This window comes from Sorex araneus, chromosome 11, assembly GCF_027595985.1.
Source record: "Sorex araneus isolate mSorAra2 chromosome 11, mSorAra2.pri, whole genome shotgun sequence".
Classification (NCBI taxonomy): Eukaryota; Metazoa; Chordata; class Mammalia; order Eulipotyphla; family Soricidae; genus Sorex; species Sorex araneus.
The window spans coordinates 649,618-676,276 of NC_073312.1; the positions used below are offsets into that span (position 1 = coordinate 649,618).

The window sequence follows — 26,659 nt, forward strand, 5'->3', positions numbered from 1 at the left end:
CTAAGCACTGTGACTAAGACCTGAGCACATAGCTAGGAGTAGCAGGAGTGTAGGCAGGTCTGGCCCAGACCCCCAAATATAATACATATAAACCCTGTGTTTATATAAATATATAAATCCATTACATATATATATGGACTGGAGCAATAGCACAGCAGGTAGGGCATTTGCCTTGCACGTGGCTGACCCGGGTTCGATTCCTTCATACTGAGAGTATCCCACCCGCATGGCAGAGCCTGGCAAACTACCCATGGCGTATTCAGTATGCCAAAAAACAGTAACAAGTCTCACAATGGAGATGTTACTGGTGCCCACTCGAGCAAATCAATGAGCAATGGGATGACAGTGCACAGTGCATATATATATGTGTGTGTGTGTGTGTGTGTGTACATGTATATATATATATATATATATATATATATATATGTGAGTTCTGCCGTAAGACTACCCTGAAAGGGTTCCCATGTGCACTGACCACCAGGGTCCCACATGTGTTCCCCAATACTGCCAGAGAAACCATGGCACCCACTGTACTCACCCACCTCACCTGGCCACCAGAGGGAGGCCACACACAGAGGCCCTGTGGCAGCACATCACGTGGTGCCGTAGCCCTCCCCTGTACCCAACTGCCCGTGGACAACTGAGAGCCTAGGCAGCAGTGCCGGGCACCTGGGCATACCCAGCACCCATGTGCCCAGAAGCAAGGCCAAGCCATGTGGAGGGTGGGCCACAAGATCCCGTGGGGGAGACGCGAGGAACAGAGGCTGCACCCAGAGCAGGAGACGGGACTCCGGCCTGGAGAAACACTTTATGAGGCTCTCAGAAGGCCGCGCCCTCCCGGCCCAAACAGCAGGGCTCCTTGAACAGCATGATTCCTGGCGAGCTCCCGGGGAGGACAGGAGGCCATCAGCAAGGCCAGCCTCGCTGGGAGGCCCAGTCAAAGGGCTCAGGTCTCTGGGGATCTTCAGGTTTTTTGCCCTGCCCCAGGGCCCCAGTGATCCATGAGCCGATCAGCCTCTCTCCAGCCGGACAGCAGCGCACCGTGGGTGGTGGAGTAGAAGCTGCGGTGTGTGGCCTCCCCAGCAAACAGCACCTGGAGCAACAACAGAGGCAGACAGCGCTCGCGGGGGGACAAAACCCCACACAAAGGGGCCCTCAGCGCCCAAGCCACAGTGATTGGCCACAGCACCCCCTCCAGCCTCAGTGACAATCAGGAAAGAGATGAGAAAATGGGCTGGAAAGACAGCTCAGCAGGGGGCTGGAGCAGTAGCACGGCGGGTAGGGCGTTTGCCTTGCACACGGCCGACCCAGGTTCGATTCCCAGCATCCCATATGCTCAGGGGATCCCATATGGTCCCCTGAGCACTGCCAGGAGTAATTCCTGAGCACAGAGTCAGGAGTAACCCCTGTGCATCGCCAGGTGTGACCCAAAAAGAAAAAAAAAAAAAGACAGCTCAGCAGGCTCAGGCTCAGGCCTGTCCCCAGCATCGTGTGGCCTCTGGGCCTTACCACTAAGCGCATGAGCACTGCTGGATGTGCCCCAAAAACGAAACTGAATTAGGTTAAAAGTAAGAAATTTTGAGAACTGGTCCAGAAATCCAACATCTAAGCAACACCAATCCCAGAAAACAGAAAAGAGAGGAAACACGACTCAGACTGTCCCGTGGCCCGGAGTCCTGGGGAGGGGGCGAAGTGAGACCCGGGACTGTTGCCAGAGCCCACTCAGGACAGAGGCCATCTGAAGACTGACCCCAGCGAGAGCCTGCCTCCAGAGAAGACGACTCCGCTGGCCCCGGGCAGAGACCACTCAAGCCCGGGAGGGGCTGAAGGGCACCAAGGAACTGAGCGTGCTCAGGCCACGCTCACTGGGCGCCCGCGCGGCTGCTCAGGAATCTGCAGACAGTCTGAGACCTGCACAGAGCCCCAGGCCACGGCCCCGCCTCGCCCCACATGGCTGAGTCTCCCCAGTCCTCCTCGGGGCAGGAGAAGCCGCCAAGGTAAACCCCTGCTACCCCAGAGTCTGTTCTACCCTGTAGCAGGCCCTACCTGAGGGTCTTTGCTGTCCACGAGAAGAGGCTGGGCCAGCAGGTCAATGTCATCCCCGGTGCTGCCCACGGCCACGTAGCTGTAGGAGCCCCTGGTGTAGGGGGCACTGTGCCACCGAGACCTCAGGATACCCCGAGGTGCTGGCAGCTGCGGGTTTTCTGTGCCGAGAGATGCCGTGTCAGCTGGCAGGCCATGGGGCCTGCACAGAGTTGGGGCCCAGCCCAAAGCATGGCAGCGACAGGAGCTCCTACTCAGCCACACAGCCCCACCGGAAATGCCGAGAAGGCAGAGACCCCCGGAGCAGCGCCAGGGGTGAGCGGCATTTCCTGACCACACGGGGCAGTGAGGCTCCTTGAGGACAGTTGTCCCCAGCAGTGCTAAGGTGGACAGTCAATTTGGGAGCAGGAGCTACAGAGAGCTTGCTGTCAGAGAGGGGGGACACTGCCTTGAGTTCAGGGGGACACTGTGTCAGGGGACACTCTGTCAGGGGGACACTCTGCTCCGTGTCCGGGGCGGGGGCTGGGGCCGGTACCTGTCATCTGCCTCAGCACCCGGGTCAGAGTCAGCAGCACCTCCTCATCCGACAGTGTCTCCATGAATTCGGACTCGTGCCCCGCAATGAAACCGCAGAGGACATGGGCAGACCTAAGGGGAGAGTCCCAAGAGCACCCACATGGGGGGACCCTGAGACCACTTGGGGAGACCCTGAGACTGCTGAGTGTGGCCCCCAAAACAAAGTACATGACACCCAGTAGGTGTGAATGGGCTGACACACACCCACGGCCACACGCAGCAAAATGTGAAGCAGCACCTTGGGGGCTGGAGAGAGCACAGCAGGCAGGCTTCCCGAGAACTTTCCCCAGCACCCCACATCGGCACACTCTGGCTTCAGTGTCCACCAGACAAGCTGTGGCCACTCTTGGGCAGGCGGGTGTGCAGGCCAGCCCGTGCCACCTTGTCCCGAGACACCGCCGAGACCGTGTGGACTATACCCTTGCCAGCTGACAGCAGTGTCTTGTCATCTGCAGGATGAGTCCGCCCCACCGCTGCTCTCAGCATCAGCACCACGAGCACACACAGGCTCTGACGCCACCAGGTCTCACAGTCAAGCCCTCGCCATGGGACTGTGCAGTCACCACACTGCCACTCAGAGCACCCACACCCGTCACCTGCATCCGCCTCCAGGGACACAGTCCTCTGGCCCACAGGGGTCTAAGGGGGCCTCAGAGGCCTCACCAGCAGCACATGGGCCTCCAAGTGTCCCTGCAGGGTCAGCCCAGGACGTGTGGCAACGTGCCAGGGCACCAGAGCTCACGGCTTGCGTGGGGCTTTCTGAGACACAGCTGTGTCATACTCACTCGAAAGGCGGCAGGACCACGAAGCCAATGAGCTTCCTGACCCAGGCATCTTTCAGCTCCAGTCCTGTGGCCGCCTCCAGGGGTGACGTGCTGTCCCACACCACCTGGATATACTCGCAGTCGGGGTCCCAGAAGGGCTCCTCAAAGTCCAGGAAGATTTTGTTGTTGGTCCCAAAGCCCATTTTCCTGACGGCTTCTGCCTTCTCCAGGGGCAGCGGTGGCTCAAAGAAGGTGTCCAGATGTTCCTTAAGGAAACCTGCAATTCACAGGGGGACTCTTGTGCCACAGACTGAGGCCCCAAACTGGAGCCAAAGCTGTCCTGGACCCTCAGAGGAGAGCTCCGCCTCTGGGCAGGGTCCGCCGGCCACACCACCACTCGGGGCCCACTGCAGCCCGAATCCAACAATGAGGACCCAGACACAGTGCGTGGAATGTGGGCCCAGGGCACCAGGCCAGCTGGGGCAGCTTGCACCCTCACCAAGTGTGCTAAGACCCCCGTCCTCTCGACCTCAGCAAAGTGCACAAGCTTCATCCAGAAGCCAGGAAAGTGAATCTCTGCGGCCCCAAGAGATAGTGCAGTGGGGAGGGCACTTGCCTTGCACACGGTCAACCGGGTTTAACCCCCAGCACTCCGTATAGTCCCCCACTGCCAGGACTGGTCCCTGAGCACAGAGCCAGGAATGAACCCTGAACACTGCCAAACGTTTCCTTTTTTAAGTCATCTCCATGGGGTTGGAGACACGGTACAGGGTAGGGCAGTTTCCCCCAACACAGCTGAGTCCAGGTCACTTCCTGACCATTCAGTCCTCCGAACACCAACAGGTGTCATCTCTGAACCACGGAACCAGAAGTGAGCCCTGGGCACTGCCAAGTGTGTCCCCCAAAAATTAATGTCCATGACAAAAACGCAAGTTCAACCCAAGTCCAACAAGGGGTTAAAAGCACATATGGAGCAACAGTGCCTTCCTGTCAGACACAGAAAACTTGAACCAACGGGAAAGAGGAACAGACCCACACAAACCAGGCCCACACAAACCAGGCCCACACAAACCAGGCCCACACAAACCAGCCTCGCGCCACCCCGTCTGCCCCACACAGCCACGAAGGAGCTCTCGGAGCCCCGAGACCTCTGAAGCAGAAATGGATGGCCAGGACCTTCCCTCAGTGGGGTCTGCGGCTACATGGGCAGGCAGCACTGGCCTGCCCCTTGGGAGTGCAATTGGGGGGCAGCACCTGGAAACAGTCCTGAGCTCAGGGCAGAGGTGGGGGAGATTGGCTCCTGCAAGAGGGTCCACTGATGGGAATACAGCTGGAGGCCACACCCAAGGGCGTGGGCCCGGGACAGGACTCCAGGTCTCTTCCCAACCCGAGGTCCAGGGGAACCCGAGCATGGGGGAGGCTGTGGGCCAGGTCCAGCAGGGTGCTGAGGGGTCCGTGTGAGGGGCACAGAGGTGGTACAGCTGAGAGCAGTCTCCACCTCCATGAGCCTCCCGCCCCACCTCACTGGACTGCAACACGCCTCCTTCCTCAGCCACCTCCCGACCTGCTCCCCACCTCGCCGCTCGCCCACGACTCTCCCAAAGCCGCAGTCGCTCCAGAGCTCAGAATAGTTCTGTCCACAAACTGTAGTGAGCACATGAGTGAGAGTCCAGGCCCGCACCGAAGCCAGCATCTTACCCAGGGGCACGGTGACCAGGACATGATGTGCAGCGAAGGTGTCCCCGTCCTCACACTCCACCAGTACGGGGAAGAGCTGCCCGGGGCACTCAGTGTCCTGGAAGGAGCCTTTCCAGCGGATGGTCTTCACGGGCTTGTTGTAAACCACGGTGTCTGGGGGCAAGGAGGCCAGTATGCGGTCCGTGATACCTTGGAAGCCCCTGGGGAACAGAGGGAGGTGCTGCAGAGGTGGGGGGGGGGCAGGCGGGGCTGGGTGGGCTCAGCCCTCAGCCAGGAGGGGCTAGGGGGCTGCTTCACACTGTGGTTCTGGGGGCACACCAAGCAGTGCTCAGGGCTTACTCCTAGCTCTGAGCTCAGGGATCGAACGTATGGGGTGCCAGGGACCGATCTCGGGTCAGCTGCGTACAAAGCAAGCACCTACCTACCTACTGTGCTGCCGCTCTGCCCAAGATTTTTCATTTTCTCAAACACGCAAAACTAAGCAAACAAAATCCAGCTTCATATCCGAGGGAACAAGGCCAGGAGAGTCCAGTCCCTACCCTGCCACAGCCCTGGGCTCCGTCCGGATGGACCTGGGGATCCCAGCAGAGGACTGAGCACTTCTGGGCACAGCCCAGGGCTAAGAACCCCTCAGGAGACGCCAAATAAGTGAATAAACAGGACAGGAAATACATATGGTCTCATGGGTCCCTCCACGTCATCTTCTAAAGCCTGAGACCTCAGGGTGATTTCAACTGAGGAAGGCACAAGAGGGGCACAGGGAGGACAGGAATGGGGGGGAAGGAGGGCAGGGGGCACAGGGAGAAGACACACAGTGAGGCACACGTGGGGGGGCACAGGGAGGGGGCATGCAAGGGAAGGGGGCTGGGGGCACAGGGCACCGGGAGGGGCACGATGGGGAGGCAGGCGGCAGTGGGCACGGGGCGGGCGGGGGGCACACCTCGGGAAGGTGCAGTCCAGCCCTGGCAGCACTGTGTACTCCCCGAAGGGTGTCAGGGCCAGCAGGTCGAGGCTGTGGGTGCCACTCACACAGCACTCCAGGTTGAAGAGGGTGTTGAGCACGGCCAGCTTGAGCCTCCTGGTCTCGGGACTGTCAGTCCAGCCAGCCACGCGCTGGCCGATCTCCTTCTTGAGGAACTCCCCCACGCTGAGCGCTGGGGGGTCGGCCGCATGCAGGAACAGCCGGGTCTGGTCCATGAGGCTGTAGAACAGACTGCCCATCTCGGTCACCAGCTCAAAGCTCACGGTGCCCCCAGCGCTGGTGTAGGTCACGGAGGGCAGGTCCAAATGGCCTCCGGTCTCCACACGCTGGTTCTCCTCTGAGAGCTCCTTCTCCCCCAGCAGCCCGTACTTGGCCGCCAGCTGGAAGATGGGGTTGCCCTGGGAGGGCCCGTGGATCCAGTGTGCCCCAATCTCCACCACGCCACCTGGGGGACAGGACACCTCCGTGACACAGGACACACCCCGGCTGTCCCCACTGGTCCCCTGTGGCCCCCACCAATGTGCAGGGCGGGACAGACCCGCCTGATGGACACCTGGGAGGGGTCACTGGAGGGACGGCCTGGGGGAAGGGGCCACTAGACAGGCTGGAAGAGGCAGCCGTGTACTTACAGGAGCGCAAAGTCGCCCTCTGGACGCAAGAATCTGATCAAGTGGGTGGGGCCAGGGTTCACTCCCCGGACGCAGGGCAGGGCAGGGGGCGTGTCTGGAAGGGGCTTCGGGAGGGGTTCTAGGAGGGGTTGGGAAGGTTGGGGGCCCAGGAAAGTTTCCCGGCAGGGGTTCTGGAGGGTTCCAGGAGGGGCTTGGGGGAGCATCCTGAGGGCGGGGCCGAGAGGGATTCCGGCAGGGGTCCAGGCGGGGCTTCCAGAGGGCTCCGGGAGGGTTGGGGCAGTTCCGGGAGGGGTTCCCGGAGGGGGCCCAGCAGGGGTCCCGGCAGGAGTTCCGGAGGGTTCCGGGAGGGGTTGGGGCAGTTCCGGGAGGAGGGCATCCTGCGGGGCGAGGGTCCGTGAAGGGTCCCGGCAGGGGTTCCGGAGGGCTCCGGAAGGATTGGGGAGCTCCCGGAGGGGTCGGGGAGGGTTGGGGGAATTCCCGGAGGGGTCCGAGAGGAGTCCCGGCAGGGGCTCCCGAGGGTTCCGGGAGGGTTGGGAGCTCCCGGAGGGGTTCCGAGAGGGGTCCCGGCAGGGGTCCCGACAGGGGTTCTCGAGGGTTCCGGGAGGGTTGGGGAGTTACCGGAGGGGTCCCGGCAAAAGTTCCGGGAGGGTTGGGGGAGCTCCCGGAGGGGTCCCGGGAAGGGTTCCGAGAGGGGTCCCGGCAGGGGTCCCGACAGGGGGTCCCGAGGGTTCCGGGAGGGTGGGGAGTTCCCGGAGGGGCCCGGGGCCGGCTGTGGGGCGCAGCCCTGGAGCAGCTCCCGGAGAGGCGGTTACCGAAGCTGCGCTCCGAGCGGATGCGGCCCCCGGCGCGCGCCGTGGCCTCCAGGACCCTCACGTGCGGGCGGGCCGGGTGGCCGCTGAGCCTCTGCGCCGCGCTCAGCCCCGCCACGCCGCCGCCCACCACCAGCACCCGCGGGCCGCGGCCACTCGCCGACATCGCGCGTCCCCGCCGCTCCCGGCGCCCAGTGGCCGCAGCCCGGCACCGGGGCGGGGCGGGGCGAGGGCGGAGGGCACCGGGGCGGGACGGGACCGAGGGCGGAGGGCGCGGCGGGGCCGAGGGCCGAGGGCGAGCAGGGGCCGGCGAGCGCCGGGCCGGCCTCTGAGGAGCCGCGGAAACGGCGAGTCCCCTGCGGACCAGGGCGCGGGCCGCGACTTCTCAGGGCCCCGGGGATGCGGGTCCGAGCGTGGGGGCCTCGGGGCCCCGTGCCTGTGCGTGCGTGTTCGTGCGAGTGTGCGGTGCGCGGCCGCGCATCCCCGCGCACCCGGTGCCGGGCCGGAGAGGGCCGGGGCGCGCGCAGCTCTCCGCGCGCAGGTGCGGGCGCGCCGGGACCGCGTGGTCCTTGGGCTCGGGCCGCCCGGGAACCTCAAACCGGCGGTGGCCGGGGCGCCCCCACGCGCCGCTGTCGGGGACCCGAGTGACCCCCCCCCCCCGCCAGAACCCAGCAGGAGGTCGCTGCTTCGCTCCGCGGTCCCAGGGTCTGCACGGCGGCTGTGTTCGCTGCCAAAGGAGAAAGAAAGTCCGCGGGGCGGCGGGTGCGAGGCGGGAGGGAAGCTGGGGATGTTGGTGCTGGGAACTGTACACTGGTGGGGGCACGCATGTTGGACATTATGTGACAAACCCAATCGTGAACAACTTTGTAACTATGTTACTGTCATTCCATTAAAAATAATTTTAGGGGCTGGAGCGATAGCACAGCGGGGAGGGCGTTTGCCTTGCACGCGGCCAACCCAGGTTCATTCCCAGCATCCCATATGGTCCCCTGAGCACCGCCAGGGTTAATTCCTGAGTGCAGAGCCAGGAGTAAGTCCTGTGCATCTCCGGGTGTGACCCAAAAAGCAAAAAAAAGTAAAAATAATTTCAAAAAGTAAAAAAAAAAAATCCATTAAACTTAATTTTTTTTCTTTTTTTGGATGTTGGGCAATATCTGGCTGTGCCTAGGGGTTACTCCTGGCCCAGTGCTCAAGGAATATTTCTGGTACCAGGAACCCTATGATGGAACCTGAGTAGGCCACATGCAAGGTACATGACTTACTGTATTCTCTCTCTAACCCTAATCCTAATTTTTTAATAATTCAAAGTGGTGGTGTGCTGAAACATAATTGATAATGCACTCCCTGAAGAAGAAAAATTGCCTAACCTATGATTCATAGCACTTCCAATTTCCATAGTGAAAATTTTCAGTCTACCAAGCGTCAGGATTAAATAAGGAGTTATGGTGGTGGAAAACGGGCACTGGTGGAGGAATGGGTACTCGATCATTGTATGACTGACATGCAAGCACGAAAGGTAAGTCTGTACCTGTACCTCACGGTGATTGTCTAATAAAAATTTTTTTAATAAAATAAATAAGGAGTTAGAAAGTAGGCACATAAGGATCTGAGCTGGAAAAGTCTGAGTTTGGCATGACGTTAAAAGATTCACCTGTCATTGGGGAATTGCACTGTAGCACAGTCATCCTGTTCATCGATTCGCTCGAGTGGGCACCAGTAACGTCTCCATTGTGAGACTTGTTGTTACTGTTTTGGGCATATCCAATATGCCACAGGGAGCTTGCCAGGCTCTGCCGTGCGGGCGGGATAGTCTCAGTAGCTTGCCAGGATCTCTGAGAGGGATGGAGGAATCGAACCCGGGTCGGCCACGTGCAAGGAAAATGCCCTACCCGCTGTGCTATCGCTCTAGTCCTGCTGCGACATCTGTCATTGATCGCCAGGGTTGATCTGGCTGGCTATGCGGGTGTCCCCTTCCTCCCCCACCGCTCCATGCGCATCCCTCCCGAAGCTGCACATTCAGTTGAAGAGGACGGCCTTCCCCGAACAGAGACAGACAGAAGGACCAGTCTTTGGCTGAGGGTATACGAGTAGCTGCGTTCCCCTGCTAGAACCTCCAAACAAGCTCCCCCCCGCCCAATTCCCCAATTGTCATTGGGGGATTAGATTTAAAAAATAAAACAAAGGGGCACCTGCTTTGTGGTGCCAGTGGTGGCACCCAGGGCCTCATGAGTGCAGACCCGTGCTTCCCACTGAGCCCCCAACACCCTGACCATTTTGCTTCTACCAGTGATTCCTTTGTTTTCAAGACCCTTCATTGAGTCAGTCCCACCCACCCCTTCCACACTGCTGGTGTGACGACTGAGGGCTGAAGTGCTTGTTGGAGCTGTGGGTACTCACTCCTGGGTGTGGTGCTGGACCCGCGTGTGATCAGAGTGGCAGACAGCAGAACTGGCAGGACCATGCTTGGCCCCTGTGGGGCTCCAGGACGTGAAGCGAGACCTTCCGCCTGCCAGGCAGACTCACTCGGTCCTGGGTCCTGGCTCTCTCCCTGTCCAGACCTCCCCATGTTCTGCCCTTCACACTGTCTCTGTGATACTCTCCACTGTGCTCGGTTCCGAGTGTTCCCTCGTGCTGTGCTTCTCTGCGGAGCGAGGCAGGTCTGCCATGCTCCGTGGGACAGATGTCCGTATCCGGGGACACGGACATCTGTGGGGACCGTAGTCGGTGCACTCGGGTGAGCTATCCCTGCTGGGCCATTTGCTCCAAGTGGTTTTCCTTTGGGATTTTGTCTGCAGGAGGATATGGGCTCTTTCTGCCTCCCGAGACATCTCTCTGCCCGCTCATGACGATCAGAGGGTCTTTAGAAGCCGTCAGCTTGTGGGTGGAGCCATGAAGCAAGGGTGCTTGGGGCTGAGATGAGGAGCCGTGTCTCTCCTCTAGCCCTGCCAAGAGCCCGAGCGTAGGAGTGGCCCCTGTGCCCTCCTGTTCCTCTGTGCAGCACGGGCCCAAGGATGAGGGGCAAGGGCAGGTGAAGCTGGACTCCCTCTTGCAGGGGCAAAGGCTCAGACTCCCTCAGTCGCAGGCCTGAGGTAGGGACATGCTTGCACCATCCCTGCAGGGAGCTGGCCACTGAGGCCTGGACGCTCAGTGTTGGCTGCAGGGAAAGCAGGGTAACTGAACAAGGCACCTCTCTGGGGTCCTAACCCCACAACACACGGTAACTGGGCTCTGGCTCTCCCGACTGTCCTGGAACGGCTGCTGATGCAGACCCTGCAGCTCACCTCCCTTCAGGGCGCCTACCTCACTGCTTCAGACCTCAGACCCTCACAGGCCTCTGATTCCCGGTTGCAGTGTCTGTCCTTGTGCCATCAACTGGCGTTTGAGTGGCCCAGCATCACACTTTCATATTCGTAGCCTGTCTGTGGGCTTCTGGTAGGGACTGAGAAGGTGCCTGCACTGCCTCCTGTCCTCCTGGTGCATGGTCTCTCCACCCTGTGGCTTGGGAAGGGCCAGGACAGGTGGGGATCCCACAGGCCTGGTCACCAAGTCTGCAATCCACTCTGACCATTTGCAGGGCCGTTGACGCCCAGATGGCTTTGCTCCAAGGAACCCGCTTGTTGACTAACTGATGAGGCCCCACAAAGCCAGGGGCTATGGAAAACTGACCTGGTTGGCCCAAGAAAGAAACAAATTAGCATACAGAATGTGTATACTCAGCTGACAGGAAAACAGGACACCAGCCGCTGGTGGATCAACAAAAAGTGTAGCCAATCATTTATTATCTTTAGTTCCTGCATCAGTCAACTGATTGACTATTTAATCTGTTTGACTACTTTATTCCTCGTTTAGCTACTTTATTTTTGGTTTTTGTATTAATCAAAGGATTGTTTAGCTACCTACTCTTGGCTTCTGTAAACTTGCTTGCTTAGTGAAATTCCAGGAGGTGGTTTGCCCTTTAAAAAAAATCTTGCTGTTTACTCTCAGGGCTGCCTCTCCCATGCAGGCTGGACTTCTGGTAAAGACTCCTTGATTTGAGACTAAACGCTGACTCTGTGGAATATTTTGTGTTGGATATTAACCCTAAGTGTTTTAGGCTTCATCAGTGAATCGCCCCTTTCCCTCCTCCCAGAGAAGCTTACAGTGCTCTTATGAGCACTCCTAATCCCCTAAGTTTATCTCTAACTTTGTGCTTTACCTCTCATGGTTAGCTTGAGAATTCCCCAAGTCAGTCTAGGTTACTCGTAAAGTCAAACCTTCTGGTGACTCTGGACTTCGTATCTGTAGTCAATTACTCGCTTTTCTCTTTCTCCTATAACCTTTTCATATTTTACTATAGAGTAATGTTCTTTGCTTGAACACAGAAAGACCATTAATGTTATGCTCCTAGTATTTGGGAGTTAATTGATTCTGTAATATATTTACTCCTGGGCATCCATCATAATTTCCTTTTTTTGTCTTTTTTTTGGTTTTTCGGTCACACCCAGCAGTGCACAGGGGTTACTCCTGGCTCATGCACTCAGGAATTACTCCTGGCGGTGCTCGGGGGACCATATGGGATGCTGGGATTCGAACCCGGGTCGGCCGCGTGCAAGGCAAATGCCCTACCCGCTGTGCTATTGCTCCAGCCCCGCCATCATAATTTCTTGACTCAGGCTTCAGTTGCCATAGTTCCTAAAACCCCAAAAAGTGGGGTCCCACCAAGGAACCTCTGGATGGACCTGGGGCAATCAGCAAAGCTATCCCAGCATCGAAATGGGACAATCTGGAAAGCGTAACGCATGGTCTTGATGCAAGCCATTATGTCTTGAGAGATGAGACCCCCTGGGGAAGGAAAAGCTAAGCCAGCCTCAGGACCTAGTTGGTGTTTATGTTAGAAGCCTCGCTTGCCCCGGAGCCCAGGAAACTAAGTTTTGGAATCTATATCTCTTACTGTGTTTATCCAGATAACTGAAAGTATTAATAAGAAGTAAACCTAATTGTTTAATATGTACTACCAGCAAGGGAAAGAGAAAAACAATATAGATGCCCCTGGGAGACAGAGTATCTCTTTGAGTTAATCTCCCCAAGAGAATTGCCTCCTCTGAAATGCTCTACCTCTACAAATGGTAAAACACACCTGTACCAGTGCAGCCCTGTGCTCTGAACCCCATCAGATTGTCTAGTTAGGCTATTCAGGTCTGGAATTAAAAGGGCCATTTTGACCATCTGTGAGTCCCCGTCTTTCTGTTCTTCTGCTGGGAGTCCTAGGGAGGAGGTTCTTGGACACCAAATGTGCCACACACTTGAACTCACAGCTGGCGTCCCTGGATAGACGCTCTAGAACTCACAGTTTTGGGGGTGCCTACCCGGCCTATAACAAGGCCCACTTGACTGCCTGACGGTGTGACCCACGGGGCCACTCACGGCAGACCTCACCTAGAAGCAGATCTGGGAGCAAATTAAAGAGGTGCGATTAAGGAAAGGCAAAGTAGTGTCACGAGAACGTAACTCCACGGTCCTAGAACCAGGAAGCTCTGTGACACTGGAGGGGACTTAGTCTCAGATCCAGGGAGACATTCATATGCTTTATTGTTTTTGAGGGGGAAGGTTGGCACACCCAGCAGTACTCAGGTTTACTCTAGCTCTGTGCAGGGGTACTCCTGGCAGTGCCAGGGACTCAATCTGGGTTGGACACATGAGAGATAAGCGCCTTACCTGCCTTACCACCTCTCCGGCGGCCCTCCTTTGCTCTTTCTGTCCAGGGATGACCCCCCGCTGCAGCCCGCACTGTCCTACACTAGGCTTTCCCACTGCTCCGCAGCTCCCCAGCCTGCATTCTGCTACCCCCAGAGGAGATGCAGAGGTCTGTCAGCCTCAAATCTGCCCGAATGAGCAGCTACATCTTCCCATGGGCTTAGCAGTCACTTGTGTGTCTCTACTGGAGAAGTGTTTATTGGATCTTTGCCCACTTCTAAATTGGTTTGTCTTCTCATTACTGAGCTTAAACTTTTCTTTATTATTCAAAACATAAGACCCCGGGCTGGAGCTATAATATAGCGGGTAGGGCATTTGCCTTGCACACGGCCGACCCGGGTTGGATCCCCAGCATCCCACATGGTCCCCTGAGCACTGCCAGGAGTAATTTCTGAGTGCAAAGCCAGGAGTAACCCCTGTGCATTGCCGGGTATGACCCAAAAAGAAAAAAAAAAAAAAACATAAGACCCTTGTCGGATATAGCACTGTAGCACTGTCATCCCCCCATTGTTCATCAATTTGCTCGAGCAGGCACCAGTAACGTCTCCATTGTGAGACTTGTTGTTACTGTTTTTGGCATATCGAATACACCACGGGTAGCTTGCCAGGCTCTGCCGTGCAGGGCAGGATACTCTCGGTAGCTTGCCGGGCTCTCTGAGAGGTGCAGAAGAATCAATGCCCTACCTGCTGTGCTATTGCTCCAGTCCAACTAAACAATAACCCTTACGCTCTCCAAATTTTCTTTCATGTGCTATATCATGGGTACAATTGCAAAACACTTCCTCATCCTGAGGTCATTCTTTCATTTCATTCATCAGGTGCTCTTGGAAATACATGCTAATTTTGGTGAAGTTTGCAGAAAGGTTGTTTGTGCCTTTTGTCCCTGACTTACTCTGTGGGGCGTCCCAGAACCCAGTCTGAGACGTCAGCAGAGCTGTATCAGAGTTGGGACAACTCTACCCTGGGTCTTCCTGCCAACAAAGCATCTACCTGACCCTGAAGCTCCTCCAGCAAAAGCTTGTGAGAATGTATGTTTGCATGGAAACCTCTGTTCCACCTTCAATCTAGAAATGAAGTTCTGCTGAGTATTGAATACTGATTTAAATTTTATTATCTTTTCGAAAATATTATTTTTTGGGAAATATTGTTTTGCTTTTCACTTGTGTTAATTCTTGCCGCACACCCCTTACATTGGTCGAACCTGGGCAAGAATAACAAACATCTCAACATTCAAAGAAACAAACAAAAAAATTACAGGGCCAAAGAGAGTGCTGGAAGCATGCATGGATGCAGCTGAGCCCGTTCACCCCCGGCACACAGATGTTCCCTTCAAGGCCTATCAGGAGTGACCCTGAGCACCACGCCTGGGTGCGCAGGCTAAGGATGGGGTGCTGTTCAGCCCCTGGTTGCCATGGACCACCAGACCTAGACGAAGAGCACCCATACGGTAAGGGGAGAGTCCGACAGCCCCAGACCTTCGCCAGCGAGTCGGGCAGCAGCCCGGGAGGCGGGCCGGCTTCCCTCAGGCCGGGGAGTCCTCTGCACCCGGCGTCCGCCCGGCCCACTGGCCGCAGGGCTGTCCTGCCGGCCGGAGCCGGTCCCGTTCTCGTGGGCCGGGCCCGCCACGCACCGTGGCCACGCCCACCCGCCCCACGTGCCCTCTGGCCCCGCCCGCGCATCACGTGCCCCTCTGGCCCCGCCCCGCCCGCCCACTTCCGCACGTCGCTTCCACTTTCCGGCAGCGTCCTCGCCCGCCCACTTCCGCATCCACGCTTTTTTTTTTTCCCTCCCCCATCAGGCCCTGCCCCGTGCTCCGCCCCTTCCGCCACTCCCGTGGGCTCGCGGGGTCGCGCGTCTCGCGAGACCGGCGCGGACGCTGACTGGCGCGGCGCGGGGCGGCTCCGCGGGGCGGGGAGGGGCGGGGCGAGTCCCGGTCCCGCAGCCATGGCCGCGCTGCGCGTCCTGCTGCCCCGCGTCCGCGCGTCGCTGCGCCCCCCGCCCGCCCGCCCGCTGCGCGCCTTCGCCTCGGGTGAGAGGCCGCGGGCCGGGGGCCGCGCTGCCCCGCCAGCTCGGGAGGGCTCGGGGCCCGCGGAGCGCGGGGTCGCGGGGTGCCCGCCGGGGCGGGACGGGGTCGGGGGTCCCCGCCGGGGCAGGTCGGGACTGGGGCAGGTCGGGGTCGGGGGTCCCCGTAGGGGCAGGTGGCGGTGGGGGTCCCCGCCGGGGCAGGTGGCGGTGGGGGGGTCCCCGCGGGGCAGGTGGGGGGTGGGGGTCCCTGCTAGGGCAGGTGGGGGGTGGGGGTCCCGGCCTTGGCAGGTCGGGGTGGGGGTCCCGGCCGGGGCAGGTTGGGGTGGGGGGGTCCCTGCTAGGGCAGGTCGGAGGGTGGGGGTCCCGGCCGGGGCAGGTCGGGTTGGGGGGGTCCCTGCTAGGGCAGGTGGGGGGTGGGGGTCCCTGCTAGGGCAGGTGGGGGTGGGGGTCCCGGCCGGGGCAGGTGGGGGGTGTCCCTGCCAAGGCAGGGCCGGGCGAGTCCCTCGGAGGCCTGCGCCAATGGAAACCCTCTCGCACTGGCCAGGCGCGGGCTATGAGTACATCGTCGTGGAGAAGAAGGGGAAGGCAGGCAACGTGGGACTGATTCGCCTCAACCGCCCCAAAGCGCTGAACGCGCTCTGCGGCGGGCTGGTCACCGAGCTCAACCAGGCGCTGGAAGCCTTCGAGCAGGACCCGGCCGTGGGCGCCATCGTGCTCACAGGCGGCGACAAAGCCTTTGCAGGTGGGGGAGGCCTCGCGACTGCACCCAAGCCCTGCGGGGTCCTGGCGGTGAGCCCCGGCTCCGCGCCAGTCTCGCCTTCCCATAGTCAGCCGTGCCCGGGCCCTGAAGAACCGTCAGGGACCGGGTTCTGTTGCTCTGTCTCCTGTGTGGACACGGCAAGCCCCGGGGTGGGCAGACTTACTCCAGCCCCCCACTGCCCGACCGTGCCCCTGGAGCGCCTTTGTGGGTTCTCTTCAGCAGCTCCTGGTGCGCACACCCGTGGGTCCAGGGTGCCATGGTGGTGGGGTCTCTCTCCTGAGCCTCCTTTCCCTCCCCAGCTGGAGCTGACATCAAGGAGATGCAGAACCAGACGTTCCAGAACTGCTATTCCAGCCAGTTCCTGAGCCACTGGGACCAGGTGGCCCGTGTCAGGAAGCCGGTCATTGCCGCTGTCAACGGCTACGCTGTGAGTCCACAGGCAGCCCTGCTCACTCGCAAAAGGCTTTCCTGCTGAAGCCTTAGCGGGTGTTTCAGCTTCTGCTCGAACCACACAACCCTGTTGGCGCCTGTGAGTGCGGCTCCCGAGTCCCACCCGCCTGTCACTCCCCGAGAAGGTTCTCGCTCCACACATGCACAGTTTTCATGGTTTTCCCGTGTTCTGCACACGTGACCCTTCTATGTTCTCTGGTGGGGCACCAGGCGTGGCTCCCTGCTGGCTGGTCTTTGTTCACGGAGCCTCGGGAGCAGGTCAGTGTCTGGTTCTTTAGTAGAGCACTCCCCAGGGGCTGGAGTGATAGCACAGCAGGTCAGCGTTTGCCTTGCTGGGTTCGATATCCAGCATCCCATCCGTCCCTCAGGCACCGCCAAGAGCTATTCCTGAGTGCAGAGCCAGGAGCAATCCCGAGCAATGCCCGGGTGACCCAAAAGCCTAAATAAAATAAAGCAACCCCACCCGTGGTCACCAGCACAGTGTAGCATTCTGGAACCTTCCCCGGGAGCACACCTCTCCTCCATGGTGCTCTTGAGCTCCACAGCAGTGGAGAGCCAAGGGAGAGACCACCAGAACTGCTGAGGTGATGTGGCTCGTCTGCCCATGTCACCACATGTGGGGAACTTTTCTTTTGCTATTTTTGGGGCTACACCTAGCCTAAAAGGTTACTCCTAGTCCTGCGTTCAGGAATTGTCCTGGTGGTGCCGAGGGACCAAATGGGATGCCAGGGATCGAACCCGAGTCAGCTGCATGCAAGGCACGCGCCCTCCCTGCCCTCTGAAATTAACGCTCTCGTATTCTGCTTTGATCTGCTGCAGTCGGGGTGGCACAGGTTTGAGTAGAAAGTCCCACTGGTTTCTAGCGTGGCTTTCCAGGGCTTCCCCCATGACACCTTCCGTTGTCCTGCAGCTTGGCGGGGGCTGCGAACTTGCCATGATGTGTGACATCATCTATGCTGGCGAGAAAGCCCAGTTTGCGCAGCCGGAAATCCTGCTGGGAACCATTCCAGGTAAAGAGCTGGGTGAGGAGTTGTGTTGTCTCCGCTCTGCAGGTGACTTGCAAGTCTGCCCGCTTCTCGGGGGACTGGACATTCCCTGCTGTGGACACCCCCCAGGACAGAAGTGCACGGTCTTTCTGACCGGACAGTCCTCAACGGGTGGAACAGTGGATCTGTGTCTATTGCCATTGTTCCCTCAGTGCCCATGTGGACACAGCAGTGCTCGGGGGAGCCCTGGGGCCCCAGAGCGGGGCCAGCTTGTTGGTTCCCTAATGGGTCAGAAGCTCGGGAAAGAAGCTGGCGACCCCCTAGTGAGTGGGACAGTTGCGGTTGCACAGCACTGTGTCAGCACTGCTCATGCACCGAGGCTGGGCAGGGGCCAGAGAGTGGCCATCTGACAAGGGACTGCCCAACCTCGGCCTAGAGTCCAGATGCCCCTAAACTGTTGATTGCAGGGCAGGACCCAGCGTGAACAGGGAGCAGCTTGGGAGAGAGTGTTCTGGAGCAGGCTCTCCTGTGCCCCGGGTGGGGTTGGAGTCAGCCACTGAGGCGTGGGTGGCTGGTGTTGCTGAGGTGGGGGTCCATGCCAAGGCAGGGCACCGCAGTCCACAGGGCGGGACGGAGTGACCCAGGAGGGCCTGTCCCCAGAGTCCGAGGCCAGCACGCGGGTAGGTTCAGGACTGTCTTGCCCCAGAGGCCAGTCACGCAGAGGCCCACCAGCCCGTGAGTGACACTTGTTGCGGGGAGGGGCGAGTATGGGAAAGAGCCCCCCACCACGCACCTCCTCTGGCCACTGGCCACTGGCCTCAGCTTACCACTAGCCCTGGGCCGTGTGGATGTGTGTTGGCCAGAGAGCCAGCTGACCATCAGCTTACCACTAGCCCTGGGCCGTGTGGATGTGTGTTGGCCAGAGAGCCAGCTGACCATCAGCTTACCACTAGCCCTGGGCTATGTGGATGTGTGTTGGCCAGAGAGCCAGCTGACCATCAGCTTACCACTGGCCCTGGGCCATGTGGATGTGTGTTGGCCAGAGAGCCGGCTGACCATCAGTTTTCTGCTCTGCAGGTGCAGGGGGCACCCAGAGACTGACCCGCGCCGTTGGGAAGTCGCTGGCCATGGAGATGGTCCTCACTGGTGACCGGATCTCAGCCCAGGATGCCAAGCAAGCAGGTGCTGAGCGGACAGGGTGCACAGTACAGCCTGGGTACTGAGAGTAGGACTGACTGCCTCTGTTCCCTGTGAGAAGGGCAGACAGACAGACATGCCTGTGGGGAGAGCGCGTCCATCCCAGACCCAGGGCTGAGCCCCACGGCTCCCCCAGCACGTCAGTGACCAGAGCAGCCTGGACTCTTTATATTCCTAGACCATGGGCTCAGGGGCACAGTGCTCTGCCCTCCCCCTCACGGGCTCAGGGGCACAGTGCCCTGCCCTCCCCTCCCCTCCCCTCACGGGCTCAGGGACCCAGTGCCCTGCCCTCCCCTCACGGGCTCAGGGGCACTGTGCCCTGCCCTCCCCCTCACAGGCTCAGGGGCACGGTGCCCTGCCCTCCCCCTCACGGGCTCAGGGGCACGGTGCCCTGCCCTCCCCCCACGGGCTCATGGGCACAGTGCCCTGCCTTCCCCCCACGGGCTCAGGGGCACGGTGCCCTGCCCTCCCCCTCACGGGCTCAGGGGCACGGTGCCCTGCCTTCCCCCCACGGGCTCAGGGGCACGGTGCCCTGCCCTCCCCATCACGGGCTCAGGGGCACAGTGCCCTGCCTTCCCCCCACGGGCTCAGGGGCACAGTGCCCTGCCCTCCCTTCCCCTCCCCTCACGGGCTCAGGGGCACGGTGCCCTGCCCTCCCCCCACGGGCTCAGGGGCACAGTGCCCTGCCTTCCCCCCACGGGCTCAGGGGCACAGTGCCCTGCCCTCCCCTCCCCTCCCCTCACGGGCTCTGTCTCATGTCCAGGTCTTGTGAGCAAGATCTTTCCTGTCGAGACACTAGTTGAAGAAGCCATCAAGTGTGCAGAGAAAATTGCCAGCAACTCGAAGATCATTACTGCGATGGCCAAAGAGTCTGTGAACGCAGGTGGGCTGGGGCACCTCAGGGCGTCACCCCCGGCTGCGGCTAGTCCTGCCCACCGAGACAGCGTTGTCTCCCCCCCCCACACCCGTGGTCTTGCTGACATGTTGCACCTCCCTTGACTCAGCAGCCAAGCAGGGGCCTGGCAGAGAATAGTGATAGAGGGACGAGGTCTAGGAGGGCTGGGTGTCCCTGGACTCAGCTGAGGAAGGGCCAGTGCCCTGCAGAGCCAGTGCTGGCCTTCGGCCTGCCAGAGGTCAGCTCACCACCTGGTCAAGGGGCAAAGGGCAGAGCAGCCACCTGCTTACCCTGGGGGAGACAGCCTTTGTTTTGGGGCCCACCTGTGGTCAAAAACTTGAATTTTAGTGCAGCAGCTTATTCTTGGCCTCTGGTGGGGGGTGACCTAACCACTTGCTTAGAATTGACCACCAGGGGCCACGTCCCCTCAGAGTGGGGGTAGGGCTTTACCCTTCCTTGATGGGTCCAGGGCACAGCTGCTCCCCCAGGAGTGAGAGCACAGCCTTCGGGCAGGGCCCTGGGGCACCAGCCAGACCTGCCCTGCCTTGAGCCAGCTGCCCTCTTGCAGGGTTTCGCAGCCGCTGGCTGCCTGCCCGGGACGTGGACGGGGCTTGCCAGTTCCCTCCCTGCAGTTCCTTGTGCAGAAGGTCACAGCCGGGCAGTGCCTTTGAAAAGGAAGGCCACCACGCCGCACACTGGACTGAGGGGCTGGCGACAGGCCGCGGTGTAGGTCTGTGGGTCTGCGGGAGCTGCCTCCCATGTCTGACGTTCGAGCCCTGACCTTGTTGCTGCTTTCCAGCTTTTGAGATGACGCTGACGGAAGGAAATAAGTTGGAGAAGAAGCTCTTCTACTCGACCTTCGCCACCGTGAGTGGGGCTTGTCACCTGGGCTTTCCCTGGCAAGGGCTGGTGAGCTGCTCCCGTGCCCTAGCTGTCACCTGTCAGGCGGGCTGGTTCACACAGCAGGCCCCGTGTCTCAAGTGCAGTCCTCTTTGCCCCCGTTCCTCAGGGCTACGTGCCTGCTGGAATGTGGTGAAGGGTAACTATGTGCTTGTTTTTCACAGTGAGGTAAGAGTTGCGTGAGAACTATTCAGGACATATGGCAGGGGAGGGAGAGCACTCAGTGAAGTACAAGCAATACCGTGCTGGGGTGCAAGCGCCCCCGGAATGGAGCGTGTGTTCATAACACGCTTCTGTGCTGGGGATCCAACCCAGAACCTCATGCCAGGAAAGGGCGCTACCACCGGATCACAACCCCTCCCCAACTTTAGATTCTTGCATTCAGGGCTGGATGGGCCACACCGGGCAGTGTTCAGGGGCCGTTCCTGGCTCTGCTCAGGAGTGAGCCCTGTTGGTGGTTGCGGGCCCATTGGTGCTAGATTGGGTCTCGGCCCCCATCCCCAAAGACAGAGATAAAGGGGTTTGTGTCTTTTAGGGGGAGGGAGAGGGGGAGGAGAGAGCTCAGCTGTGCCCAGCAGTGCTGGCCTAACAGATAGCTGGGTGCTCAGTTAGGTGCTTGGTTAAGTGCTCAGCCAGTGCTCAGGTTTGTGTAGGTGCTCAGCCCTGGTATTCAGGTGCTTAGGCCCAGTAGAGCTCAGCTCAGAGGGCTCAGTGTTCAGGGATTGAAGTTGGATCTTGAGTGTGCGGGGCACGAGCTCTGCCCTGTGAGCTACTCTCTAGCTGGGCTGCTCTGAGGAGTGCAAGGCTGTGGTGTGGGTTCGGGTGCAGGGGCAGGAAGGAGTCTGTGCAGCTGGGTTGCTCTGGGACATGTTACTGTAAGCATGATTTGGTGAAGGACTCACCACAGGCTGAATGGTTGGTACGAGGTGGGGGGCCGTGATATAAAAATACTCAGCCCCAGGCCGTGCCAGGAGGTCAGGAATCTGGGGCCTTTGGGGTTCCAGTTGGCCCTGATGCTGGTCCTCCCTCCCCGTCCCTGACCAGCTGTGACAGAAAGGCTCTGGGCAGCAAGAGGGGACAGTGAGCAGGGTGGACCCAGGACCCCGTGTGCTGACTCGACTCCTGCTTTGTCCCTCTCGCACCAGGCTGACCGGAAGGAAGGGATGACCGCATTTGTGGAGAAGAGGAAGGCCGACTTCAGAGACCAGTAGCAACTGGCTGCGTCTGCCGTAAAACCTTGACTTCAACAGGAAACTAGTTTGCCGGTCTGAGAAGCAAAGCCTGTCCCTCTGAAAGATGCTGTTTGGGGCCAGCCGTGTCTCTGCTGTTCCGCAGCCCAGACCTTGCGCGGTTCTGTTCACAGGGCTGCTGCCGATCAGCTGTGCTGTGGGGAGGGTCTCACTTGGTGCCGGGGCAGGTGGTCTCAGTCTGCACCAGCAGATCGTGACCTGGTGGGGGCTGGTGGGCAGGTGACACAGCTGGAAGGGTGGCAGCACGTGGGCAGCTCCGTGCTGCTGTTGACTAAAATGGGCCTGAAAATCACGCCGTGCCTTCTTTCATCCGTGACCGGATCAGTCCTCCTGTCCCACTCCCTGGGCTTCTGGAGCTTTGTGCCTCCCCACGTGCATACGCGCACAGCTGGTGTCTCTGGGAGATGCTTCCCCGTAACCCTGATGGGGACTGCGCTACTGTGGCAGAGATGAATGCAGCCTCTTCTGCTCACTGTTTCTTTATTTGGTGGGATACATACGACAAAAAGCTGCCATATATCTGTGCTGTAGTGTGTCAAAATAAAGTTCATGGACACTGGGACAGCCGTCCCAGAACCGTTCCCTTGTTCCAGGAACTGCCCCATTGAACACAGCTCCTGCACCTGCTGGTCCACTCTTATCTGAGAGTTTCAGCGTCTAACCACATGAGACATCTGCCAGTGTGTGTGTGTGTGTGTGTGTCCACACTCTTGTCTGAGAGTTTCAGCTTCTAACCACATGAGACATCTGCCAGTTTCTGTGTGTGTGTGTGTGTGTGTGTGTGTTCACAACTGGCAGTGTTTGGGGAACTCTGCCGGACATTGGGGATCAAATGCTGATCAGTTGTGTGCAGGGCAAGCACCCTTCCAGCTATCCTGTCTCTTGACCCTAGACTCACCTTTTTTTTGGAGGGGGGTGGAGGTCACACCTGGCGATGCACAGGGGTTACTCCTGGCTCTGCACTCAGGAATTCCTCCTGGCAGTGCTCAGGGGACCATATGGGATGCTGGGAATCAAACCTGGGTCGGCCACGTGCAAGGCAAATGCCTACCCGCTGTGCTATTGCTCCAGCCCCTAGATTCACCATGCCTTGTTTCTTAACTAGAGAAACAGCCCCACATGGACCCCAGGTCATGTCCCTGAGCATCTCCTTGGCCTACACCTGCAGGGTCTGGGCAGGGAAGGAGCAGAGCGATGGGCTGGCGAGAGCAAGGCTTCTCCAGGCTCCCACTGGCCCAGCCACAAGCAGAACTGCCTTTTAGCCACACCCTTTTGTCCCTGTGGGACTACTTAGTGGCTTCTCCCTAATTCTGGCTTTGCCCTTTTGTTTTCACACAAAAATGCTGCCGTTTTGGCCAACAACGTGCAGAACCCTGGCCTGCTGCTGACCGGGGTCCCTCCAGGCTAGCCAACCAACCAGTCATCAGGACATTCACTGCCGTGAGGGCCTTCCGTGGCTTTGTCCTCTCCCGCCGGTCCATCCCAGGTCCTGCACGCCCCAGGGATTCTTTTCTTGTGTGACCAAAGGATTTGGCACTGACTAGTGTGGCTGCAGCCCTGTTCCCCACAGGTACACCATGCGGGTTCCAAGGGGAGCCTGGGTGGGATGGGGTTGTTCAGTGCAGGGACCCAAGGACCAGGGCAGCAAGGGTGGGTGCTTCAGGGGAGCATGCTGGCTGGAGGGGCAGAGCAAGTTATGACAGCTGTGGTTGGGCACACTTGCACCAGCCAGCTGTGGCTTTGCTGTCAGGCCCAGAACAAAACAGCTCGGTCCCCCTGCATGTGGCTGTCATGGCCAGCTCCTGGCTAGAGGGTGCCAGGCTGAGGGCTGGAACCTCCTGACCAGTCACCTGCTGCTGGTGGCTTGTGTAACCCAGGAGGGTTCCCCTGTGACACCTGGGGAGTTGGAAGGTGCCATACTAGCTTTCAAGGTCAAGCCTCAGTGCCAGGAGGCTTTGTTGAAGAGGAGGGGCCAGACCTCACAGCAGAGCCTGAGACAGCAGGTAGGGCCACACTGGTCCATCTCACACCCAGGAGAAGTGGGACGTGGAAGCCGGGATGTGCCCGTAGAAAGGGGGTGGGCTGGCTCTGACCCAGTTCAGGCATCAGGGGCTGGCCCTCCCTGTTGAGGGGACCGCAGGGACCCCCACACCAGGACACCCTGCCTTGAGTGATGACCCTCTGGGCCAGGGGTCTGGGGTCTCAGCAGCTGAGGGGTAGGCTGAGCACCCACCCTGCTGGGCGGTCCCTGGCACAGGCTCGGCTGTGGCTTCTGCCCACCTATCCCAGGGGCCTCTGCAGGTTCTGTGTAGTGTTGGCCTAAGTCTGCTGCCCCATCACCTAGGAAACAGCAGGGACCAGGGCTGAGGGCCTCTGACCTGGGGGAAAAGTGAGCATCCAGACACCTCTCTGGAGAGAGGCCGAAGTCCTCGATGGCCCTCCTCCAGTGCTCAGCGAGGACCTGGCCTCACCTACTGGAGCCTCAGTAGCTCCTGTCTTCCCCAGGGTTTCACCTGAATCCAGCCCTTAAGCCCTTGACTGGGCCCGCCCACCAGAAGCCCCGCCCCCTGCTGCCACGCCCACCCTCGCCGGAGGCTCCTCCCAAGCCACACCCGGCCCTCCCACCTGGCCCCGCGCTGGAGGCTCCGCCCTCCATGCCCCGCCCCTCCTCACGCCCCGCCCCTCCGACAGGCCCCGCCCCAGCCCGGGCTCGGCTGCTGTCCCCCAGCTGCTCCAAGCCGCGGCGCCCATGGGGCACTGGGACGAGACCGGTAAGCGGGACTGCCGTGCCGGGGGCCCCTCGCTGTCCCCCTGCCGCTGGCCCCGGTGTGTCTTCGCGTGGCCGTGACCGCCCCGGCTCTTCATCCAGGAAACGAGGCCGACGGGGTCACACGCCAGGTCCAAGTCCAGCCCCTGCGGCCCTGTGCGCCCGAGACACGGCCCAGGGCTCCGCAGACCCCTCCCCAGCGCTCCAAGCAAGCAGCCCCTTCTGTTCCCGCCTGGGTTCCCCCCACCCTTCCCCAGACTTCCCCTCCCCCAGGAGGGAGGAGAGGGCACCGCACAGGGAGACGCTGAGAGCCCCGGCTGCCTGCCCTTCAGTTCTTGCAGGTGTGAACTTTCCCACCTCTGCCATCTGCCGCTAACCCAGCGATCCATTCCCTGCAGGACGCAGGCCCCTGAGAACACGTGGGGCCACCTCCGGTAGGAGTCCAGGGAGCCTGCTTCCACCCCTGCTCTGGGCAGTCTGCCTCGGTTAGACCTTGCTGGAGGAGGCAGGACGTGGGGCCCTGGGACTTTGGGAAACCACTGGGGCAGGTGGCGCAGACAGGTGGGTGCTGGCTAGAGCTTGGTCATCTGTTTCATGACAGTCTCAGCGTCTTCTAGTGCTGACCCTCCGGCTCTGACAGTCGGCTTCACTGTGCTTGGTTTTTGTTCATTTGTTTGGGGTGACACCAAGGGTGTTCAGGGATCACTCCCAGGAGTCTCTGGGGACCCTTGTGGTGCTGGGGATCAATTCCAGGTCAGTCAGGTGCAAGGCAGGCACCTTCCCTGCCGTGCCATTGCTCCAACCTCCCTGTTTGTGCTTTACTGTGGGTGGAGACAAAAGGCAGGGGGTTCCCAGAAGTGTGTGAAGGCACCCGAAGGCGGTATCTGGGTACAGGGGCCCCTCCTGGCCCATCAGGGAGGCGCCTGAGGCCTCGGGGCCCCTCTGTAGGAGATGCCTTGGGCACCTGCCACTTGCTTGCCCATAGAGCTAGAGGTCCCCACCGATGACTGTGAAGGACAGGGTGTCGCCAGGAGGACACCACAGCTCCTGGAGGCCATGCTGAAGCTGCTGCCTCTGGACACCTACTGGAGAGTCCGGTGAGGGCCTCCGTCCACACGTGGCCTCGATTTCCCCTCAGCCATACCGCGTGCCTTAGGTGGGGGGAGGACACAGGATCCCAGAGGGCCCTGGCCCTGCTCAGAGGGGCCTGCAGTTGTCCCAGGGCACAGGTGGGTGAGCAGACAGCTGTGGCCCCCAGGCAGTGGTCATGGAGCTGGTGTCCAGGGATAGCGAGGCGGGCTGCAGATACCGGTGTGGACAAGCTACCTGGACATCCTCTGCAGGGCCAGCTGCTTGGTGAGCTGTGGCCCGGACCCCACACTGCTGCAGCCTGCCAGAACTGACTGGGCACACCCCTGCTGTCCCCCCCAGAGTGCGCTCCCCCTCCAGGCGCCCCTGTGGGCCACACGGGCAGGTGTGGAAGGGGCAGGGCAGTGCTCTCCTGGGCCATGGCCCCAGGCAGGCAGCCCACACCTCGACCCCGGGGCTGTGTCCTGGACTCACTGAGGACGAGAAACCCATCAGCCCGCGGTGCTGCCTGTGCCCAGCTCCCTCTTGCGTTCCAGGGAGCCCCCCAGCTGGGCTCGGGTGAGAGGTTTTACAAGAGCGCGCCAAGAAAGCTTTTGCTGTCATAGCAACAGGGTGAGTCCTGGCTAGTGCTCTGTGGAGGGCCGGGCCCTGACTGCCGGACAGACTTGCGAGCAGGTGGGATGGAGGTGGACAGGTAGTCCCATCCCCCAGCCCATGCCACCAGCTCAGGGCTCAGCCCCACCTCCCCCTCCCCCCGCCCTGCTTCAGGGAATCAGCTCTCTACAGGAACCTCATCTCATGAAGGGGGTCCTGCACTAGACCTGGTGAGGACTGCCCGGGGCACAGATGGCCAACAGGACCCAGCCTGATGGTGCAGGCTGGACCCCACCCCTACCCCACGAAGAGCAGCTCTGGGGTCCCTGGGGACCCACCACTGGGCCCCCTCCCCTGGCCCCTTCCTGGGGCCCAGAGCTGCTTGTCTGTGGAGGCTGCTACTGCCTCGCCCCACCCCAGTGCTGGGTGGGGGTGAGGATGAGTGCCCGCCGGTCCCTCTGAAGACACACGCCCTTTCTACAGCTTTATTGTGCCCAAGAGGGGCCATGGCC

At 60.2% G+C, this 26,659-nt stretch overlaps 2 protein-coding genes across 2 annotated transcripts; one reads left to right on the forward strand and one right to left on the reverse strand.

The window, feature by feature from the left end:
• Nucleotides 1–783: 783 nt before the first annotated feature.
• On the reverse strand, nucleotides 784–8,176 carry PAOX (polyamine oxidase). Its single transcript, XM_055119105.1, has 7 exons — nucleotides 7,505–8,176; nucleotides 6,022–6,508; nucleotides 5,082–5,281; nucleotides 3,405–3,660; nucleotides 2,579–2,691; nucleotides 2,047–2,204; nucleotides 784–1,093 (listed from the first exon to the last, which is right to left on the reverse strand). Exons 1-7 carry the CDS (start codon nucleotides 7,665–7,667, stop codon nucleotides 965–967), a joined length of 1,506 nt encoding a protein of 501 aa, XP_054975080.1. The 5' UTR covers nucleotides 7,668–8,176; the 3' UTR covers nucleotides 784–964.
• A 6,928-nt stretch (nucleotides 8,177–15,104) lies between these two features.
• Nucleotides 15,105–22,278, forward strand: ECHS1 (enoyl-CoA hydratase, short chain 1). Its single transcript, XM_004617796.2, has 8 exons — nucleotides 15,105–15,263; nucleotides 15,804–16,001; nucleotides 16,319–16,446; nucleotides 17,380–17,479; nucleotides 18,533–18,637; nucleotides 19,416–19,535; nucleotides 20,347–20,414; nucleotides 21,593–22,278. The coding sequence occupies exons 1-8, from the start codon at nucleotides 15,179–15,181 to the stop codon at nucleotides 21,656–21,658; spliced, it is 870 nt and encodes a 289-aa protein (XP_004617853.2). The 5' UTR covers nucleotides 15,105–15,178; the 3' UTR covers nucleotides 21,659–22,278.
• The last annotated feature ends 4,381 nt before the right edge of the window (nucleotides 22,279–26,659 follow it).

Coding starts and splice junctions, on each gene's coding strand:
- PAOX (XM_055119105.1), bottom strand. CDS start 7,667: ATGTCGGCGAGTGGCCGCGGCCCGCGGGTGCTGGTGGTGGGCGGCGGC. Junction 2,692..3,404: donor GTGGTCCTGCCGCCTTTCGA/GTGAGTATGACA, acceptor CTCTCCCCTTAG/GTCTGCCCATGTCCTCTGCG. Junction 1,094..2,046: donor TGGACAGCAAAGACCCTCAG/GTAGGGCCTGCT, acceptor TTGTTGCTCCAG/GTGCTGTTTGCTGGGGAGGC.
- ECHS1 (XM_004617796.2), top strand. CDS start 15,179: ATGGCCGCGCTGCGCGTCCTGCTGCCCCGCGTCCGCGCGTCGCTGCGC. Junction 15,264..15,803: donor GCTGCGCGCCTTCGCCTCGG/GTGAGAGGCCGC, acceptor CGCACTGGCCAG/GCGCGGGCTATGAGTACATC. Junction 17,480..18,532: donor CCTGCTGGGAACCATTCCAG/GTAAAGAGCTGG, acceptor TCTGCTCTGCAG/GTGCAGGGGGCACCCAGAGA.